The sequence below is a fragment of the Condylostylus longicornis genome, unplaced genomic scaffold (assembly GCF_029603195.1).
Source record: "Condylostylus longicornis isolate FDR11 unplaced genomic scaffold, ASM2960319v2 ptg000006l, whole genome shotgun sequence".
Lineage (NCBI taxonomy): Eukaryota > Metazoa > Arthropoda > Insecta > Diptera > Dolichopodidae > Condylostylus > Condylostylus longicornis.
Window position 1 is genome coordinate 1,844,471 of NW_026577975.1, and position 22,329 is coordinate 1,866,799.

Sequence of the window (22,329 nt, forward strand, 5' to 3'; positions counted from 1 at the left end):
ACAACATCTTTATTTGTTTTAATATCAATGGTGAACAAAGTTTCATTCCCTTTGCCTAATATTTAAACAACATTTAAAAATTTAATAACAACATTTGTTTATTAAAGGTTTCATTGTTTTTACATTCAAATATTTGTCTCGCCTTAATTGAGTTATTTTAAAACTAGTTTTAAAATCTATTATTATCTATTAAAATTTAACTGAGTTATATTTTAATTTTTGTCTCCAGAAGGGAGAAAACAGTAGTGATAGTGATAGTTGTAGATAGTCCTTAACCAAACGGCCAAATAAATTTTGTAAAGACACAAATTTGCACATTTCATTTGATTGCAACAAAGATTTTAAAAATACATTACAAAATAATTATATCTTTGATTGCAATCAATTGATATGACGGTTATCAGTGAAGCACCGAATTCGATTCAGTTTAATATTGCAAACGCAAAAGTGCGTTATCGCATTTAACTGATTTAAATCAAAAATATTTAGTAATTAAATTTTGCTTTCTTTTTCTACTTAATAAATCTAATCTCATTGAAACTTTGAGTTCCAAAATTTCTATAAGGCAGAATATTGTCACGGAAGTAAAAATTTGACAAAAATATAAATATAAACTTGTCAACTTCACAAAAAATTTTTCTTGGCAGTCAAAAATAGTGACGGCGAATATTCGTTATCTTAATTTCCGTTAAAAGTTTGTTGGGGGTCAAATAAAGTAAAACAAAAACAAATTCGATTATTGAAATTAAGAAATTGAAACATTATTGTGTACTCGTTTTTTCACATGGAATTTCCGAAATATTAATTAAATTATAGCAAAAAAATATAATGAAATCTTTGACATTTATTTTCAAAGCTAATGACAGAACTGTCTAATTGTATTTTGAGTTAAAGTTAAAAGAGTATTCTCATTCATTTTCGGCTCAATAAAGTCAAGAAGTAAAGTATTGACGACATCATTTCGTGTTCAAATGTTATAATTTTTAATTCAAAAATGGCAGGTGCTTGTGATAGATTGAAGATATTATTTGTATTATATATTATAATTAATTTAATTACCGATAGTTCAATTGCATTTGAAGAAAGTAAGTGAAGTAATTAAAATAACCAAAGTGTTGCTTAAGATTTTTATAAATATTTCCTTGAATGTTTTTGTTTTTTCTTTAAATGATTTTATTGAAAATGGGATAACCTGTAATGCAATCATAAAAAGAAGTATGTACTACATATAGAAAATTATTTCTAAAATTGTGATTTAATTTACCATTAAAATTAAAGTTTTATTTCAAATATAATTTAAAAAATTGCAGTTTTGTTACAACAAAAGAGAAAAAAAATTTTTTATAAAAAAAAAAATAAGGTCAACTTAAGGGAAATTTTTTCTCAATTAAAAGAAAAAAAAAAGAAAACGGGGAAAAATATTACAAATTTGAAACCTATATACAAAGATCGTATAAAATAAAGAAAATAAGCTTGATGAAAGTGAGCTAATTGCTTTTAATATAGAAATTTGTAGAAATTACAAAAAAAAAAAAATTAATTAAGACCTACTATACTGGCTTTCTGTAAAAAATTTTCTAACTCACATATGTGCATATGTTAGAAAATGACGTAGATAGAAATGTATTTATTTATGTAGCTACTTCTTTAATGCGTCTTCAAATTATTTATTTAATCTTAACTTATCGTTATTATTAGCAACAGAGCATTATTAGCAATTTTATATTTTTATTAAAATTTATTAATAATTTTTAGATTTTTATGAATTTCTCTTATAGCGGGATGATAGTTTAATAGATATAGCGGGATAAATATTAAGCAGAAATTTAATAAAATTTTCATAGCAAATTACAAGTTTTCGTCTTTCCATTCTTTTCGTCTTTAGTACCAATTAAAAAAAATCCAACTTCTTGAAATATTTTTCCTTTGCATGTCGAAAGGCAGATTACGTTCCTTAAATAGATAATTAAAATGTAAAGCTAGCTAGACAAATAAGTATTTTATGTAACTTAAACATATTGCCTTTTCCTATTGAATAAATTAATAAGACATTAAAAAAATTCAATCAAGTGCCATCGATTATTATAAATGTTAAATCAATAATTCTTTAAAGTGATATTTTGCTTTTACATCGCTTCAAATATTTTTCATAATAGCAAAACCTGACTTTTTGCTGTTTATCATAATAGCAAAACATATTGTACAAACATAAAAATTTAGTATTTTCTTTTCTGATAATTTTATAATAAATAATTTTTTATAATGTGTATCTACCAATATAATAATTTTTTTTATTTTTGAAATAATAACTTTCCCGAAAATAGATATCAATCAATACGTAATAGATTCAAATTTACCATATGTTAAAATAGATAACATACATTTTCGAAATAAAAGAGAAACAGAAACATCATATCAAAATGTCCAAGAGAATATTTCAAATGCAACAACCTTTACACAAGGACAAAGTCAGTGGCAACCGCCTCCACAAACAATAGTTATTTCAAAACAATTGGTAACATCAACAGCAGCTCCAACATTACAAAAAGAAGAAGTATCGGTACAAGCAGTTCCAGCAGAAAAACTTAATGTTCTTTCAACACCGGAAGCAGTTAAAATCGAAAATCCTCCTCAACCAGAACCTTCAAAAATAACACTTACAAATTCACCTACAAATGCTCCATTATTAGGTGTTAATGGAACTGGACAACGTAAAGATACGATTGTGTCGGAACCAATGCCAGCTACACCGACGAAAAAAAATACTGCCGTAAAAAAAGTTTTATTAACTCTCGATGATTTTTTTAATACTGTCGATATATCAGAAAACAAAACTCGTGAATTTATACAAAAACAGAATTTCACATATAAAGAGGTAAACACTTTAAAATTATAAGTTGATTTATTTTGAATATTTTATTGTTCCTGTTTATTTACTTTGTAAAAATTTTTTAGGAAAACCATATTTACTACAATAGCACGCAAATAGTAAATGAAACAGCTGTTAGCGAAGCTTGGGATGCTCTCAAGATTATTAATCCAAATCATATGTTATCTAGCTCGCACCGGAGAGCAATTGTAAATTATTATTATACATTGTAAATTATTATTATAAATTGAAATTTTTTTCTTATTAATAATAGACAGTTCAACTGAAATTTGATTTCCCATTCTACGGTCATCCAGTAAGAAATATAACAGTTGCAACTGGAGGTTTCTTATATACAGGCGAATATGTCCATTCATGGCTAGCTGCAACGCAATACATTGCTCCACTTATGGCTAATTTTGATACAAGCCTTTTGAACGATTCTTTTGTACGATATGATGATAATGGTATAAATATACACATTTAACTTAATATATGAAAAAAAAATTTAAGCATAAATATTTATATGGTTTTAGGTACTGCTTTTAGCGTTTTATGGGAAAATGTTTCATTACAAGATAGACCTGAAGCTGGGCAATTTACATTTAGTGCCACGTTACATGATAACGGTGACATAGTATTTACATATTTTAAAATGCCGATTAAAATTGAAGCTATACAAGATGATAAACATCCTGTTAAAGTCGGCCTTTCAGATGCCTATATTATTGATAAAGTTATATTTTGTAAGTAAAATAAGTACGTTGGTTAAAAAATATTTTATTCGTAATTTCTTATTTCCAATAGTCGCCCGCCGTAAAACTATTTATGAATACCATAGGGTTAACTTTAATGAACAAGATATACAAAATAATACAATTATATATTTAAGAGCTTTACCAACTTGTTTAGAGTACACCGATTGCGAGTCTTGTACTAACCACAACACAACTTTTGGTGTAAGTATTAATACATTCAGAGTTGTTTTTTCTTTTGATTATATAATGGTTTAATTTAAATTTAGTGTGCATGGTGTCCAGGTTTAAATAAATGTTCAACAGGAACTGATAGAAAACGACAAGACTGGTTGCAAAAAGGTAATATGACTTTAATTTCAAAATGAAATCAATTCAAATTGTATTTTTTTTTATATTAGGTTGCGATAGAAGTATAATAAAAGAAGCGGGCTCATGTCCTCCAAAAGGTACAAAAGGTAATGATGCATCTACATCAATTGAAATAAATCATTCAGGAGAATTAGAAAATAATAGTTCAAGATATGATACTTTAAATCGAAATATGACTAATGAACATTTTGTTGGAAAAAATATTATCAGCGATAACAGTATGTCTATGACAGCCAAAGAAGATGAAAATAAAAGTAATGTTGGATTAGCATTAGGTTTAATGATTCCAATCTGTTTAATAATGACTATTCTCATCTGGATGTTATATGCATATCGAAATCCTCATACAAAGAGCGGACAGCTTTTAATACAGGTAAGAAAAGCTCTTTTTCGTGTACAAACACTTGTTTAAATATTTATTTTACAAAATTAGTATTTATCATAAACAGTAAAAAAAAAATGTACGAAAAAATAAATTTTATATTTCCTCTTATTTTTCTTAACACGCAGACTAAAAATTTAAAGGTTTGTGTAAATATTTTATTCTGTATATTAAAATGAGAATAAAATAAATATTTGCTTGTTCCTATAATATTGTCTCAAGTTGTATTTGAATATCATAATAAAAATCCCATTTAATTGAAAATTTAAACATGATCTTACATTTGTGTATGTAAACTTATCACCGCACTCGTTCAAGTTAATTAAATTAGTAGTTAATAATGTTTCACATTTTTAATTACATACTTCCGATTTCGGTTCACAACAACTAATTTTTTTTTTTTTTGAAAAAATTGCATGCAAGTGTATTTAGTGTTATGAAAGTTTAAAAAATTTAGCTTTTTAGAAATTCTTAATTGAATTTATTTTAATTTTATATCTCTTTACTGTCCTTATAGCCCTTTTATTGTTACCACTGTATATACATTTGAAAAATTAATATTTTTAAGCATTTTAAAAATTTTATTTTTTATACAAAAAAAAAATATTTTGTTTGTTTATCCATCAATACATTTGTAACCATTTGTAAGGCTCAAATAAAATTTTAATTAGAATTATTTTTGTAATTAAACACAATTTATTGTATAATTAATGCTATAAATTTTTTTATACAGTATCGTCCAACTCAATGGTCATGGCGACGTGGGGAAGCAAGATATACGGCAGCAACGATACATATGTAAAAGTTTAATAAAAATAAATTGTTAGGGAAAAATGTTTTTTTTTTTTTATTTTCTATTTAATTAACAACAAACATGGAAAACAATAAAAAAATAATGAAAGAAGCTCAGTTATTTTATTTGATGTGAAGAAATTTTCTAAATTTTATAAAATACATATATGATGCTTAAAATTCAATTGAAATTTTATTTTTTTTTTTTTATCGCAATAAGTCAAAAACTGGAAACAAAAGTAAACAGAGAAAATGTTTTAATTGTAATTGTAAAAAAAAAATATTTTTAACTCTTAAAATTATTTTAACATTATTGTTCTATAGATATTTTGTGAATTATTAAATGTTTTTAATTATATGTACGTTTAAATCTTAATAATTAGTTATATAATATGTAATAAGATAATAACATATTATTCTTTCTATTATAGTGTATTATTAAAACCAAGCAACTAGATTGTTGTTATTTTTGGGTAGAGTAATTTTTATCATTAATACACATATAATATAGATTAACACAACAAAAAAAATATAATATTATTTGCACGCTATTGGTCCTATTTTATTATTTTTTTTTTTCAATAATTTTTTTCTTATTTTATCTTTCGTTATTGAAAATTTATGTTTTATTACATTTTTATTTAATAATATTGTTTTTGAAAATGTAATAATTTACATGTTATATACTTAGAGGTTTGAACATTTTGAATAAAAATGAAAATTCGGCAACAGTAAGACTAATTTTTTGTTTTTTTTTCCTAAATACTTAATAATAAAATTTGTTAAAGATTTAAAAAAGATTTGTTGAAAATGTTTAAGTATTGTTGCCTTACCAAAATGCAAAACAAAAGTAAATTCTAACTTTAGAAAATGACCGAAATGCTTAGTAGAAAGTTGAATGTATACTAGATGTTAAAAAATTTGCATTTTGGTAGACGCCCTATGTATTTTTATATATAAAAAAAAAAATATGTTAATATTATTAAAACTTTAAATTAAAAAATATTTTTTTAATAATAATCTTAAACATAATATAAGTAAAAAATTTTGCTTATTTTTTTTCATATATACCTATTGAAAAATCTTTAATTAATAAATACAAATTCTAAATTCAATTCAATAAAAAAATTATAGATCATAAAACTTAAAAGAAATTCATTTAATTTTAATAAATTAAAAAGCCGGAAAAATAGTTTTTTTTTCCATTGGCATTCATATTAAAAAATTTGAATATTTAACAATATTTTTTGCTCATTTAAATATATATACATATAAATAAAAAAAAAAAAATAAAAAAAATTTAAAAATTAATATGAAAAAATATTAATTATTAGTCTGAAAATATAAACAAGAAAATAATATAAAACAAAATGAACTAAAAATAAAAAACGATGTTAACAAAACAAGAGATTTTTCAAATAAAACTTTTAACCGATTCCTTTTTAAGAAATAGGAGATTTTTATAACTTTTTATACCCTATAAAAATAATTTTTATATTTTATAAAGAAAAAAACAAATATAAAAATAATAATAACTTTTAATATAATTTAAGCGCAATTATTTATATATATTATACAATATATAAATTAAGTGTTTTGTAGTATTTAAAGAAAAAGGAGTATTTGTTGGTTCTTTAAACTTTGTAGGAATTTTTACAAACAAAAAAAAAAAAAATTAAATAAAAAAATATTAATAATATTTTTTAATTTTTAGACTCGAAAGAAAAATTTACGAAAATTTTGATCATGATAAAATGTGTAAATATGTAACTAAAAGATCTAGATTAACACTAAATTAAATAAGGATTTATTGAGATTTTCTAAAACTATTTCAAAAAAACTCACTTAAAATTAATAAATCAATGTTTTTAAATGAAAAAAGAAAAAGAAATAAATAATTTACAATATCATATACATAATGTGCATTAATTTGTGTAAAAAAAATTTTGTTTTTAGCAATTTAGCATAAAAAATAATATAAAAACCTTCAATATTAATATCAAAAAGCAAACTGAGTAAAGGTTAAAAATTTTAAAAAATATGAAAAAAAAAAAATTATACATACTATTTAAAGTTTTTAAATTTTTTTTAAGTAAATCTGATATGTCATGAATTGTAAAAACTAAAAATTTTATTCATTTAAAAATTAAATTTATATACGTACATACATATATATTTTTTCTAAAAAAAAAAATAAAACAAGAGTTTTAGATTTAGACTACAGGCGAAAATACTTTGTACGGCATCTTGTACTGATAATCATCGTTTATCATTTAATTTTAAAATCTAAGCAATATATAAAGGTAAATAAAAAAAAATGTTTAAATAAATGATCAATCCAAATTTTTTGTTTTCAAAATTAAATTCTTTAAATTTTAATTATGTCTTAATGTGTAAAAGAGAAAAATTTAACACGCCAATTTAACATATTTGGGCCGAAATTAATTTCATGGATATTACCCAATAAACTCCCCTCCTATTTGATCAGAAATTGAATTCAATCTATCGTCAAATCGTTGTTCTGCCATTATCGCGGTATGATTGGCTTGAAAACTTTTTAATAATGAAATTTTTGGCTTTGAAAAATAAAAAAACTAAAGAATTATTTGTAAATTTTTACACTACTAATATTTATTATTATAATTATTAAGTTGCCGTTGTAAGTATCGTCGATTATAGTATATACTTAATTAATAAATTAAATCATATTTAAAAATAAAACAAGAAAAAAGAATATATTATGTTTATTCAGCTTCCAACTAAATAACTCTATTTTTTTTTTGATTATTTTAAATATTAATTAAATGTATAATATGATTTATTATTAGTACTTAAGGAATATAACACATTTGGTATACACGTTTAGGAAAAGAAAATACAATACAAAAATGAAGAAATTTTACACAAATTGCAAGGGATATTGCAATCACATACATATTGTTTACATTTATTAATTGTAAATGATACTAAAACAACTTATATTTTAAAATGATTACAAAATAAAATTAAAGAAAAAAAAGTTTTATATAAAATAAGTGAAAATAATTCTTTTTTTTTTATACCCATAATAAAAATTATTTAAATAAAATTTTTCAAAATTTAGAATTTTGAAAAGTTGTACATACAATTTTTTCAATGCATAAAGTAAAAGTTATAAAGCAATTTCAAATTTGTTAAATAAATCCTAGGCCCTATTGTATCATTAATGAAATATTCTAATCCAATTGAAGAATCCAAAATAAAAGTAATTGTTGCAATAGAGACCTGATCATTCTGAAAGTATTCTAAAAAAAACCCCAATTATTTTGTAATCAATAAAATGTATTGTATTGTAATTTGAATTAGTTTGTTTTCTTATTATTAGTTGGGATGCAATATGTATTATGTAATTTTAAATGGAATGATTAATTTGTATTTAAAGCAAATAATAATCTTAATTTTAAATAAATAAAATAAATTATATTTATTTTTTGCAAATTATTATTGAAACAATTTTTTTTTTTTTTTTACAAAATATATACCTAGTGAGGAATAATAAAAAACTATTTGTAATTTTGAAAAATTAACAAAGACGATGACGACTGTCTACAGATTTTTGTTTTATTTTCATTTAGGGACCTACCTACCTACTAATATTTCTTTTAACTATTTTTAATTCATAATTTTGGGTTGTATTAATATCCAAAATAAATTTGAATACAAATTTTTTTTTTTTTGTAGCGAAGTTACTAATAATTGCAATAATGTTCATTAATTATTTGTTAATTAAAAAAATGTTTTCTTATATACATACATATAATTATATATTTTTTTTAAATTAATTCAAAGTTTAGTTTTATAGAATATTGTGCAAGAGTAAAATATAAAAAAAAAAGACACTTTATTGTTTTAAAAATGAAATTGTTGTTTTATTAAATTTCAGATATTTTTGAATTTCTTATTTTTCTAAAACATTGAAATGATATATTTATTACAATAAATACCTGTAGAATTGGACAAAATTTAAGAATATCAAACGCTCCACATCATATACTCATAATAAACCCATAAAAAAATTTTTTACCAAAATTATTTTATTTTAAAAATTATACAAAGATATTTTAACTTTGATTTGAGTTTAAACAATAAATGTAACATGATTTTCAAGACGCATATTTGTATTCGGTTCATAAATTGGCAAAACACTGCATGACATTTTCATTGAGCACTCTAATTCTATTAAAAAAAATATATATAGATATAAATAATAATATAAAATTAAAATATTTAATATGTGAAGTTTAATATTTACTTCTAAACAACATTCCATCACCAAAGTTATTTGAATTATATGCATATTGTGTTGTACTTGGAACTTTATAAACAATTCCATTATCTTTTTTTAAGTTAATAGCTGAAATAAATATATTTAAATAAAATGTATAGACTAATAAAATAATTATAGTAAATCTCATATTTATCCGATTTCTGTTACTTAACCGGTATAAAAATTCGTACTAAATGATTTTGTTTGTTTGAATTTTAGCTTTTAAAATTGAACTCTAATACAATGATAATTTGCTGGTCATTGACATTTTTATATTTGTAAAATTGTATTTATATTGTAATTTTCGTCATAAATGCAATTAAGTTGATTAAAACTAGCGCAATTATTGGCATTTATCTTACTTAAATTCGTCATAATGATATTCACTGTACTTAATAATAATAAACCAATGGGTTAATGATTCCATGCATAATAAATTCACATTGTATTTACTAGTAATTATATTACCTTCATTTTGCACAATTATAATTTTTTGATTTTAATTCAAGTTGTTGTTTTTTCACATTTTTTACACAATTATGTTGATATATGATTACATAGTTCCGGATCATGCCTTTTCAAATGGGATATTTATGAGCTTTAAAACTTCATATTTCATATAGCAATATGAAATTCTTAACAAATAAGAACTTCTTTAATACACATTTCGACATTACAGTATGTGGAGAAAAATTGTAGTTCTTTCATTAAGATTATTTATACTAATCTTTTTTAACAAATTGGCTTACCAATTACCCTATTAGTTACCTTGTGGTAATAATTTGATCTTGTAATCAGCATTATACATTTGACATAGCATCCTTATGAATATTCATATTAATTTCAAAATTAAAGTTGTTTTTGATAATTATTTTAATTTTTTAATAATAAATACAATGAGTTTCAAAAAAATTCTTTTTATTATAATTTTTAAATATTTTAAAACTATAGCCACTATTTATTATCAATATCAGTTTGTTTTTATATAATTATTTTCAAATATTTCCAATTCATTTTGTATATAATTAGCTTTATTTCTAAGCAATTTAATTTGTTTTTGATTTGATTCCAAAACAGATAAAGCATTTTCAAGTTCTTTGAGTTCTTCATTCATTTCCGTGGTGGCTGTGTCAACAACACGGCATAAACGAGCAAATGTGCTGGATAACTCTCTAAATTTGATTTGAAAAATTTTTTTAAAAATTTCCTTTTTATTTATTAATTTATTTAAAAATTATTTAAAAATTCAAGACTTACTGTTGCACTTGGTGACTGCAATTAGCTGATGTCAAATCAACAATCATTTTTAATTTTTTTGTGGCATGTCTTATATACTGGCCTTTAAATGTTCTTTCCTTAGCGGAATTAGTCCAAGATAATCGTTCATACAAATATACACAACCATAAAGAGCACCTATTCCAACTAAAACTCGCCATCCAATTGTTTTTAAAAGCTAAATTAGAAAAAAAAATATATTTATTATATACTTGAGCAAAGTCCCAGGATTTTTCAATTTCATAATTTAATTAATGTCACGTTCGTTACTAATAATAGAGGAGCAAGTTTTAATTATAGAACATATCTTTAGTATTTCTTATAGGAACCTAATTGAAAACCACTAATGTGATCAAAATTTTTAAGGTGGACTTTGAAGCAATAAAAAACTTATACTTACAATTCCAGCAACTAAAAGCCCCCCCATGGTTCCTTGAGAGCCTATAGACGCAACGGCAAAGCGAGATATCATTGAAATTTGATCTTGAGTTATTCCTCCACCCTGCGATGGAATTATACATAAAGGAGTTTCTGGCCCATTACCAATTGGTGAAAGCATATTTTGTGTCTGTTAAAATATTTTAAAATATCAAAAGTTTTAAATAAAGACATATAAATATAAAGAATTGCGTTATATAATTATTTTAATTATGTAACGCAATTAAATAATCAACTTACACTGTTTTGTCTGCAATATTGCAATGCACCTTGTTTTTTATTCTGACCTTTCACTTTCCCAGTGAATCTTTGTATCATAGCTGTTATACCCCAAGAAAATTTAAACTCCAAATCTTCTTGGAAATCGGAACATAAATTTTGACAATTAAGTGAATATAACATTTCAAATGGCTGTGGTCGTGCAACAATCTGTTTTGTTTGAATAATCAATTTTTCTGAAGGAACTAAAGCATGCATACGTTCTAAATATACAAAAATATTATTAATGAACAAAGTAGTGATATTATTTTTATAAAACATTACCGGTCATTTCGCGTTGTGCTGTTTCAACATTCATTGCTAAAGCCATTGATAATCTAGCTCGTAAGTTTGATCCCAATCCAGATTCTATATGTGAATTTAATTCTTTTTTATAAATATTCAATACTAAAGGTTCTGTGTGAAAAGGCATGTTGAATTCGTCGACTAATACACCCAAACGCCAAATTTCTTCATTTAATGCTTTTGCTACTTTCTGTTCTACTTCTTCTACCATATTGTGTATTTTCAATTTCATTTCTCTTGTGACTGTCATTAATTGATTTTCTGTTCCTTGTATTCTATCAGTTAACAACTTCTTTTGATCAAATTTTGTGTTACGCAATGTGTTTGCGCGATCATATATATTATCTAACATAGACCTCATATCCCCGGCAATATTTTTGCCTCGAGAACTATGTTGTTCAAATTTTGTACGGACAGCACTTTTTGAAATACATTCCTCAAACTTGCGTTCAAAGTCTTGAAATTCAAAATAACGATTTTGAAACCCTTCGGCAAGAGCACCAACATGTGCTGGATTTCCTTTGGCTTCTTCAAGACGTCCCTGCAAGCATTATTTTTAATCAAATTTTTAACGATTTAAAGTAAAAAAATTATTCTCACCAGTAATGTTTCCCGAGCTGATACGAAAAATACTCTTTCTGAAGCTTCCTTATCTGTGCAAACTTTTAGCTCCTTAACAAGAAAGTCAACACATCTTTCTTGATGTTGTGATCGTACCTAAAGTTCAGATCCACATGTAAAATAAAATTAATATAATTTATTTTAAAGCTGATACTTTACAAATACACAACTAAAACTATCCTAATAAAAATGATTTTAATAAGGATTTTTTATCTTGTAACACATCGGAAGATCTTTCTAAGACAATAAGTAAATTATTAACTAAATGAACAAAGAATTTTTTTTAATTTTGCGTCCAAATAATAAGTAATGGAATATTTCTTGACAAATGAGCTTAATATTTTTTTTCTCAAGCAAACAGTTTTTAAAACTACTTACTTTTTTCAAATCCTTTGTGAAAGTATCATTAGCAATAAGTTAAGAAAAAAATAAAGAAAATAAATTGGGAAATAATCTAGTGAAATATCTCTAATTCTTGTCTACTTATTAATATATGTAATTCAATTTTTTAACACTTACTGAATCTTGAAATTCTGGTTCACTGGCTGAAGCATCCCATCTATTATTTAAAATAAAAATATTTGGCTTTGACAGACGTTGTGAGACAGTATGAAAGAACGATTTTTCTGCTAGTGTCATAGTGGATTCAGCATTCAAAACCAAAACGAAAACATCCGAATTAAGACAATGATTATCTATCCAATCATCTAAATTAGGAGAAACATCAACACCTGGTGAATCTAAGAAAACTACATCATCTCGAAGTAAATTGCAACGTTCCCGTGGCCAAAATATTTTTACAAGAGAACTTTCACTCAATTTTTCTTGGCATAACGCATTCGCCAATTGCTTTATATCCTTCATAAAAATAAGAAAAATATTTGTATCTACGAAATATTTGACAAAAAATTTTGAAAACGTGTTGTACATAATAAAATTAATTTTATCATATTTTAAAAGATTAATTTTGTTATATTAAACATACTGCTATATTAAATTTTTGATCTGATCCTTCTTTAACGAGATATCCTTCTGTTCCATCAACTCCTTCAACTTGACAAAAGCAATTTGTTGTATGACCGATACCACTTGGTAATATACGTTCTCTTAACATTGCATTAATAACAGAACTTTTACCATTTGATGTTCTTCCAAAAAACGCAACTTTCATATGATCTCTACAAAGAACTTCTCGAATTGCTGAAACTTTATTGACATAACTTTGAAAAAGTTCTTGTTCTGATTTGTCAACAATTTCAATTTCTTTAGGTAGTCCTACAAAATCAAAATATGAAAAATACCCTTCCAAAAAGGCACATATATTTTAAACAAAATTTACCATCTATAAATCCAGTAGTTTCTCTAACATATTCTTCAATTTCACTGTATATATCATTTATTTTCTTTTTAGATTTCACAAATATCTGTAATGGTGATTTATCCATACCAGATGGATTTTGCAATGAACGATTGTGATAGTCGTCAGTTAATGCATCGAAAGGGGTAGATGAAGAGCCATTTGATTCCGTGGTTCCATTACCAGTTACCATCGATATTGTTCGATTTAAATATGTCGCCATTATTAGTATTTGTTATATTGTAAAAAATTTAGTAATGTAGGTTTTAAAATAAAAGCTTCTAACGATGGTATTGTTTTTTTTTTTAATTTTTATGTAAAATTAGAATAATTTTTCTAGTAATTATGTTTAATTTAATTTTTGTTTTTTTTTTCTTATTTATTTTTTTTTTTTCAAAAAATATTTTACAAAAATATTATTAAAGCTTGAACTTTTTTGTAAAATAAAAAGCAATATTCTTTATAAATTCTTAACAATAACAACTTATGGTCAACAAACAAGATAATATAATTGAAATTATAAAATAACAATGGTGAAATAATGTATCCAAAAAAAGATTTTGGCAAAAACAAAATTACAATTTTTTCAAAAACTGAAGTGTAAAAAGGGGCATCGGTATAACTGAAATTAAATAAAAAATATAATTTTAGAGGTTTAGAAAACTTAAAAAAAAATGTGCATGCTTTCAAATAAATTTTTGAACATTTGTGAATTGTCAACAATGATTTTCTTTTAATGTGTACCTATGGTGTGCTTAATTTACTTCACTATGTAAAATTAAAATTAATCGTATAACGAAAATATGAAAAAATTTTGTACTAAAAACACCATTTAAGATAGATGTATGTAATTCTAAAAGTATATGCAACTACATAAAATATAATTATATACAATATTCAAAAATAGCATAATTTCCAAATTGACGGAAAAATATTTAATAAATTATATACATATATAGGTACTACGACTATACTCACTTGTTCTGCTTCAAACATTTTATTTTATACTAGAAATGCACCTTTAATTAGAATAACATGTCCCAAATTTTCATTTATTGCATAAAACAATAAAAAGAAAATCAATTAAATTAAAATTTTTTTAATCACAAAAATCAATTCTTTTGAAAATGTGTGATGTAACTTTAACTTCTAATGTGACATATTTTTCGATATGTATCTTCATATTAGGTGTCACAATTGACAATTTGATGGCGTAAATTCTGACAGCTTGCGGAAATTGAAGTTTTTTGATTCCGTTTATGCCACAGTTAAAACAGCTTGAACTACAAATATCAGAGGCGTTTTAACATATGTTGATTGATATTTTCATACCAAATTTATTCTAAATTTATTCAAAAAATTGAAATATCAAAATATTACATTTTACTAGTTGAATTTTCGAATTAATTTTATAGAGTTACCAAATTGATATAAACTACAGAGAGTGAATTTTAGCATTTCAAATATAAATTAATATAGAAAAAATCTCTAATAACAATGCAAAAAGTTAATCATCGTTGTTATAAAAGTTTTGAAATCATCAACTAACCTAAGAGTGTCACATTTAAGGAACAATGCGGTAAAAGTAGTCTTTAAAAAACAATGAAGTACCTTATTCAAAAATCATCAAAAAATAAAAAAAACCTATATTACAATAACAACCTCTTAGCATAAATTTATGATCCATTCAAATAAGAAAATGCCGGTAAGAATTTTAGAGCGATAAAAAAAACTTTTGCGAAAACTTTATATTGTAAAATAATATATAATTAAATATGTATATGTTAATTGAATATGTACAAGTAAAAGGTTTTAAAAATATTTTAATCAAAAAATAAAATGATATATATGTATACAAATTTTCAATATTTGACAGTTAGAGGTACCATTATGTGCACATTCTAAAAATTTCTAATTCTACGAGAATTTTTGATTTAAATTTATGTATGTGAACGCATCCTAAATAGCAAATTTAGTTATGTCAAGCTTACTGTAAATTTGAAAAATAACGGGGCTTTGTGTTAAATATTTTCACTTAAGATATTATCAATATAAATAGAGCGGCCAATTTTTATTAAGACATTTTTTTTATATAAATTTTTCAAAATCAATAGTAAATTCTTTTTCTTTAATATCCAATCAAAAAATTTTGAATTTTACGCTACAGAATATAATGTTTGTTACTTTGTTTAACTGAATAAAATCACATTATCACAATGGACGACAATTTAATTGATGAAATTTTGCATGATAGCTTTGACTATGGTATCAAGTTTTCCAATAAGACACTTGGTGAGCTTATCAAAACCAAAAATAAGATGATGGAAAATACCAATTTACAATTATTTAAACAAAGAGTTGTTGTAAAATTAACAAATATTTTGAACGACAAAAACAAAGGATTTAAGCGTTTGAAAACCAACTTGACATTAAAAAATATAAAATCAAAAAATAAACGAAAAGCAGACAAAGATTTATTTAATCAGGAAAACTTGGAAAATGGTGATAAGGACAAAACAAAGACTTTAAATATAGGTAAGGTTTCTAATATTAACTGTAAAAAATAAAATGTAATCTCGCACTTTACAGAAGGTAATTTATCTGAACATTCCACAGATTTAATTAATGAAAATAACAGCATCTCAAACCTTAGCGACCAAATTGATAATTCAAGTAGTGTTACAGTCATTAGTTCCACAAATTCTTCATTGGAATCAAGCTCACCAAATACTGTGAGTATCTTGCCCAAACATAATTCTGAAGAATTTTCAGGTAATATATCTGTAAAATCGGGTTCACAAAGTACTAAGGGTGTTAAACTTAATATAAAACTACCAACTACTTTGCAATATATGTCAAATCACATGCCTTTAACTATAGAAGTGGATTTAACGAAAGTAAATTTTTCTCAATGTATTGAACAACATAATGATATGACTTGGAATACATCGAATTTACGCAGTAAAGCTTTGAAACGAAAAAAATGTTCCATACCTGCACAAAATGCAAAGCCGAAGATAAACATTGCAATAAACAAGGACACAAGATCGAATAATAACTTAAAACAATTTTATGAAAATTTCAATGGGATAAATGAGATAGATGAAGAAAATATTTCGGATTGTACTAGTGTAATGGTCTCAAATCAATTAGAAAACCCAGATGAAAATGCTTGTCAAAATCCGAGTATTGATACAACGAGTCGATTAGAAATTCCTAATGAAATTAGACTTCCTGTTGGTTCTATAATAACAAATGAAAATGGTACTATAATTGTATCGTTGCCACAGAATGAGAAAGGCGATTCTAACGAAGTATAAATAAAGATTATAATATGCATTAAACTTTAAAAAATGTTATTAGAAAATAATTTATTTTTTTTTTTTAAGGACCTTTACTCTAATACCTTACGTAGTACTATACCAGAAGATGCACTATCATCTTTATTGAGCACTTCATCGAATTTAATTTCAAATCAATCAAATAGTAATGAAGAAATAAGTACAACAATTCAATCTAATATCACATCTGGATTTCCGGAAACTATAACAGAAAAAACTATAATTAATGTGAAATGTAATTTAAGAAATTAAACTTTTTTTTATATTTTGTTATGTGTTGCATTTTCTAGGTCCTAATAAGAATGTTGAGGATGAAAGTGGAGTACCCATTAAGTTAGCTAAAAGCGATTTAAACGCAAAAGTAAAATACCGAAATATGCCGCTTTTAGATGATTTGCCAATTGATAGTGATATCGCACCATTAGAAGTTGTTCAAGGGAAGAAAATTGAAAGTGACAAGAAAGAAACTAAAATTCAAGACAACTCATCTTCAACACATAAATCCAATTTAACAAATAGTTTGGAAGACACTGCTGGAAACGATGGAATAACCAGTAATTTTAAAAGTAATGAATCTTTAGTTTTAAGTTCAAATTCAGAAAATCAACACACAAGAAAATCAATAGAACGTAAGGAAAATTCGCCGAAACAAGATTTTTCGATTATTAATCCTCATGATGTTATTGATGATTTCTTAAGCAGTGCTCATCAGACATTAGATTTCGAACCAGATGACGATACTCTTAGCTTATGTTGGTAAGTATTAACTTGTTGGTATAAATTTAATTTCTAATAAAATGTTTTTGTTTAAGCTCTCCTAATATTTTTGATGATATTGATATTCCAAGCGTGAATACATCTGAAAATTTAAAGAATGATGAAACAAAAACGAAAGAAAAAACTTCTATAAGCTTCAATTGGTATGTATAGATTGCTAATATAAATTTTATATTTTTAAAAATATTTTTCATTCAGCTCTACCAATATATTTGATGATATTGAAATTTCCAATCGGAAGCTGCTTGAAGCTGATACTTCCAAAAATGACAAAATTCTATCGAAAGAAAAAGATGAGTTTCCTCTAGAAGAGGATTATTCAAATTTTGATATTTTTGGAATTCCTAGAGCGCAAAATAAGTCGCAATCGAAAAGTGATAATTCAAATTTAACCAAAATTTTTAAAATACCAAAATTATCTAAAAATTCACCAAATCCAATAAATTCTCAAATTGGTCGTTATAGTAGTGTAACTGAAATTGACAATGATCCGCGACCTATACGTCCTTGTTGGCCAAATAATCCTACGAACATTGCAAGACCACCACCGAATTATAGAATTGATTCGATACCTGAAGTCAATGATAATGTAAATAAACGATTGAAAAACGCGAATATTCAAATTGCTCAAGTATTTGACAAACCATGCTTAGATTATTTGAAAAATTCTTGCGATAAAGGCACAAATTGTCGTCTTAGGCACACATTTTTAGACCAAAAACAAGTCAAGGAAAGAGTCTTATTATTTGGTGAACAGCATGTTATTTCTTCATATAATTTTATTAAACATCATGAAAAATTATTTCACCATTATTTTATAGTGTTTTGTGAAATTTTTTTGGAAAAAAAGCAATTGAATATGTTAAATAAAATGATTAAAGATTGTGTTATTTACACCGAAAAATTATATTACTTAAGAACCTTAACAAAATTTTTGCAAAAATTCGGAAAAACAAAATATGAAGCTTTACAATTAATTTTTAGACTTCTTGAAGGAATTCCAAATTTGGATCATGTGATAATTGATATGATATGTGATGATGACGTCGTTCTATATTATTTAAATATTTTGAAATATTATTTAAATTCTTCATATAAATTCCATACGGCGGTAGCAAATAAATTATCTTCAATTTATCTTCAAAATCCGAATGAAGAATTATGCAAAATAATTCTTGATATATCTTTGAATACCGCAGCAAATTTTCCAAATGAAATAGCAATAGAAAAAAGTGAAAATTTAATAACATTTTTAGAAAAATGCCAAACTATGAATCCACAATATTAAGAAATAATTTTGTTAAATAATAAAAAGAATAACTATAATATGACGAAATTGAAATGAATTCAAATTTTTTGGCCGATGAATTTGATATTAAGGCCCCGGAACTTTGTTAGATATTTGGTATGCGTATGTACAAAATGTACGTATGTGTAAGTAAAATTTATAATTTTAAAGAATACTATGTTTATTTTTTATTTAAGTAATTTATATATAAAAGTATATATATTTGTATATATACATATATGTATACATATATAATTTGTTTTTTGAAATTAATAAAATTTTATTTCATTATAATAAAAAACAAGTTAATTTTTTGTTACAGTAATTGTCAGTTTAAATGTAACTATATTTTTGGAAATTTTTTAATATCTAACGAATTTAGAAAATTCAAAACCTTGTATAATGATCTAATTTTTCAAACAAGTTTACCTATTAATAAATTTAAAAAAAAAACATTAATATGCTTACTATAACACTCACTTAAATAATGAAAACCATTTGTTCTGTAGTCATATATTAATGGATAATGAAGGTGAAAAAAAATATATATATCTAATATTATAAATTACACCGAAGTTATGGCGGCAACAGTTTCCATAATTTGCTTACAATTAAGAAAAAAGATTCATATTTATGTATATTTAAATATACATACATATAGTACACATATATTATTTTTTATTTCAAATGTCCATTAATAATTAATAACCCACAAAAAGATAATTTTCAAGATGAAGCAAATTTAAATAGAGTTTTTCTGTTTTAATTTAAATTAAACAAACAATAATAATCATATAGATTTAATTTACATTTTATGTTTACAAAATTGCTTTATAATGTAAACATTTCAGGTTCATTTGAAAAGAATATTAGATGGCAGTTCAGTTGTTTTTTTTGTTTTTCATTTTTTGGATTTTAAATTAAAAATTTAATTTGTTTTGAATAGTCTTTGGTAACAGCCATTTAAAGTTCATAATTACTTAAATTTTATTGGATTGTATTATGTTTCCTTTTATCGATTTTATCGTGGATATAGAAGAAAGGAAAAGATACCAATTGCTCGCATATTTGATTAGGAATAACTATGCATTTAAGTCAAATTTGCAATAATATTCGAGGTCATATTTCGGATTTTCAGCCTCTATCGCTATATGTATTATAATTTACTCAAAAAATCGGATTACTGTTATCTAATATTTGATTATATAACATTATATTATGTTTGATTTTGCATATCTAACTTTCCTGTTTAACAATATTAGGTGTTAGAAGGTCTGGTCATGTTAAAATTCTCATCAAAAAATATATAAAATACGTTATGTTAAAATAAAATTAATATACATACATATTTTTTAGTTAATATAAAGTTTTTTTAAATATTTTGACTAAACTCTTACTTCCTCCTTAATTGCTTTATTTATTTTCAAATGCATATGTATTCATTTAAAAAAAATATGTTTTATTGAATTTTTTAAATAATTCCAATTACAGTTTGATATATTTAATTTTTATATAATGAGAATTTTAAAGTAATTTTTTATTTTTAAATTTGTAATTTAGGCAATTTACGTTTACGATTTAGGTTTGTTTTTCTATTTACTATAAATTAAAATACAACAAAAAAAAAATATCAATTTATATTAAAACAGCGGTTTTCCAAAATAAATTTTGTTTATTAAATTTGATTTATAACATAAATATAAAAAGGAAATTAAAATTTATATAAAATACAAATATTTATAACATGCATTACGTTTTTTTTTCCATTTTTTTTTTTAGAAAATTTGGTTGTTTATTATAATAAGCTCGTTAGAGATCATTTTTTTTTTTGTTTTACAATTAAAAAGTTTAATTTTTTTTTCTAATACATATTGCATTATGATATTTTAAAAACATTAATTTTCTAATAATAAAACAATTATTTAAATCTCAAATAATACGATAATTAATTATATAAATAGGTACAATTAACATGTATAAAGTTAATTTTCATACAATAATTTTATGTTCAGGTTTTTTTTAGCATTAAGCTTTGCTTATATGGCACATATTATTTTACACTATTAATTTTTTTTTTTTAAACATTGTGCATACTTTTTGTTAAATAATTTGAAAAAATAAAAATTTGAAATGAAAATTATTTAATATTTTATACACCTAATTCTCTACTAGGAGTTTGTGTAGCTATTTGCCCTGTGTTCGTACTTGGAGGTGGTGGTTGAATTATACCAGGAAAAACTCTACTTAAAAGATTTCTCATTACAAATAATACATCGTGATTAGCAAAACAAAATAAACAGCTAACACAAACACCTTGTAAACTAACTAAAAATACAGACATTAATTCATAAGCTTTTTCTAGTGGTGTACCATGTTCTGGCCGATATGGAATCAAAAAGTGTTGTATACCAAAAAGTGGAACCTATAAAAAAAATATATATTTTAATATTATTTTATTAATTTTATTTATGAATATGTAATTTTAATAAAAAATTTACCAATATTATTGTAGCTCTAACTGCTTTTCTGATAGCTAATGGAGCTGGTTGAGCTGAACATGGATGTAATTTTTTGACAAGAACGCGTACAACATTTATTAAAAACACTATTGAAATTATTAAACAAAATGGTAAATTGATGATTATAATAATTATGTTATGGAATACAAAAATAATTTACCAAAAGATATAAATAAAGTTAAACACACAGGAACAGTTAATATCCATAGTAAATCACTGTTATACATCCAACAACTAAAAAATAATTATATTTAAAATTTTTTTTAATATTAAAAACAAAAGAAAAATTTTTCTTACAATAATGTATTTTCACTGTAATAGCCTCTTATGGCTCCATATGGTGTTATAAATAAAATTGGTGCCAACCAACCAATAGCCATAAACCATCTCATAACAATTGTGTCTTTCACAAAAACCTAATTTTAATAAATTTTGAAAATTAGTTATTAGTTATGAAAATTTTAATTCAGTAAAATAAAAGTAACTAAGTTTCAAAGGAAAATAAAAAGAAAAGACAAAAAAAAAAACTACTTACCACGACAAGTACTAAATGTAGATGTAAACCCTCACAGAACATCCAAAAATAGTTGACGAGCATTAAATATTGCTGCGCCAAATGTAATATTACACACCATACCTATATTAATATTCAAATTTTACGGTATAGTAAAT

General features: G+C 23.8%; 4 protein-coding genes across 9 annotated transcripts in view; 2 read left to right on the forward strand and 2 right to left on the reverse strand.

Annotated features, from left to right (window-relative positions):
• Positions 1 to 888: 888 nt before the first annotated feature.
• On the forward strand, positions 889 to 8,672 carry LOC129618416 (plexin domain-containing protein 1-like). The gene is made up of 9 exons (XM_055533151.1): positions 889 to 1,085; positions 2,325 to 2,875; positions 2,956 to 3,078; positions 3,144 to 3,336; positions 3,406 to 3,615; positions 3,677 to 3,828; positions 3,894 to 3,966; positions 4,026 to 4,369; positions 5,112 to 8,672. Exons 1-9 carry the CDS (start codon positions 995 to 997, stop codon positions 5,178 to 5,180), a joined length of 1,806 nt encoding a protein of 601 aa, XP_055389126.1. The 5' UTR covers positions 889 to 994; the 3' UTR covers positions 5,181 to 8,672.
• Positions 8,673 to 10,373: 1,701 nt separating this feature from the next.
• On the reverse strand, positions 10,374 to 14,899 carry LOC129617522 (transmembrane GTPase Marf). Of its 2 annotated transcripts, none has more exons than XM_055532712.1 (10): positions 14,711 to 14,899; positions 13,715 to 13,799; positions 13,361 to 13,650; positions 12,895 to 13,233; positions 12,355 to 12,471; positions 11,734 to 12,295; positions 11,431 to 11,672; positions 11,153 to 11,320; positions 10,734 to 10,930; positions 10,374 to 10,648 (listed from the first exon to the last, which is right to left on the reverse strand). In XM_055532712.1, exons 1-10 carry the CDS (start codon positions 14,726 to 14,728, stop codon positions 10,447 to 10,449), a joined length of 2,220 nt encoding a protein of 739 aa, XP_055388687.1. In that variant the 5' UTR covers positions 14,729 to 14,899; the 3' UTR covers positions 10,374 to 10,446. The 2 variants fall into 2 exon arrangements, with proteins under 2 accessions (XP_055388687.1, XP_055388681.1); XM_055532706.1 differs by having other exon boundaries at positions 13,715 to 14,354; positions 14,711 to 14,871.
• Positions 14,900 to 15,848: 949 nt separating this feature from the next.
• Positions 15,849 to 19,324, forward strand: LOC129618431 (uncharacterized protein MAL13P1.304-like). Of its 3 annotated transcripts, none has more exons than XM_055533165.1 (6): positions 15,849 to 16,267; positions 16,322 to 17,046; positions 17,122 to 17,308; positions 17,364 to 17,829; positions 17,886 to 17,993; positions 18,049 to 19,324. In XM_055533165.1, exons 1-6 carry the CDS (start codon positions 15,949 to 15,951, stop codon positions 19,136 to 19,138), a joined length of 2,895 nt encoding a protein of 964 aa, XP_055389140.1. In that variant the 5' UTR covers positions 15,849 to 15,948; the 3' UTR covers positions 19,139 to 19,324. The 3 variants fall into 3 exon arrangements, with proteins under 3 accessions (XP_055389140.1, XP_055389142.1, XP_055389141.1); XM_055533167.1 differs by having other exon boundaries at positions 16,322 to 16,464; XM_055533166.1 differs by having other exon boundaries at positions 16,349 to 17,046.
• Positions 19,325 to 21,096: 1,772 nt separating this feature from the next.
• LOC129618335 (calcitonin gene-related peptide type 1 receptor) overlaps positions 21,097 to 22,329 on the reverse strand; it is a 48,341-nt gene continuing 47,108 nt past the window's right edge. For all 3 annotated transcript variants that reach the window (XM_055533104.1, XM_055533119.1, XM_055533113.1), the window contains 5 exons: positions 22,193 to 22,294; positions 21,955 to 22,073; positions 21,818 to 21,891; positions 21,637 to 21,743; positions 21,097 to 21,560 (listed from right to left, as the gene is read on the reverse strand). In XM_055533104.1, the coding sequence (XP_055389079.1) occupies positions 21,288 to 21,560; positions 21,637 to 21,743; positions 21,818 to 21,891; positions 21,955 to 22,073; positions 22,193 to 22,294 (675 nt within the window). In that variant the 3' untranslated portion in view covers positions 21,097 to 21,287. The remainder of the gene's footprint in view (positions 21,561 to 21,636; positions 21,744 to 21,817; positions 21,892 to 21,954; positions 22,074 to 22,192; positions 22,295 to 22,329) is intronic.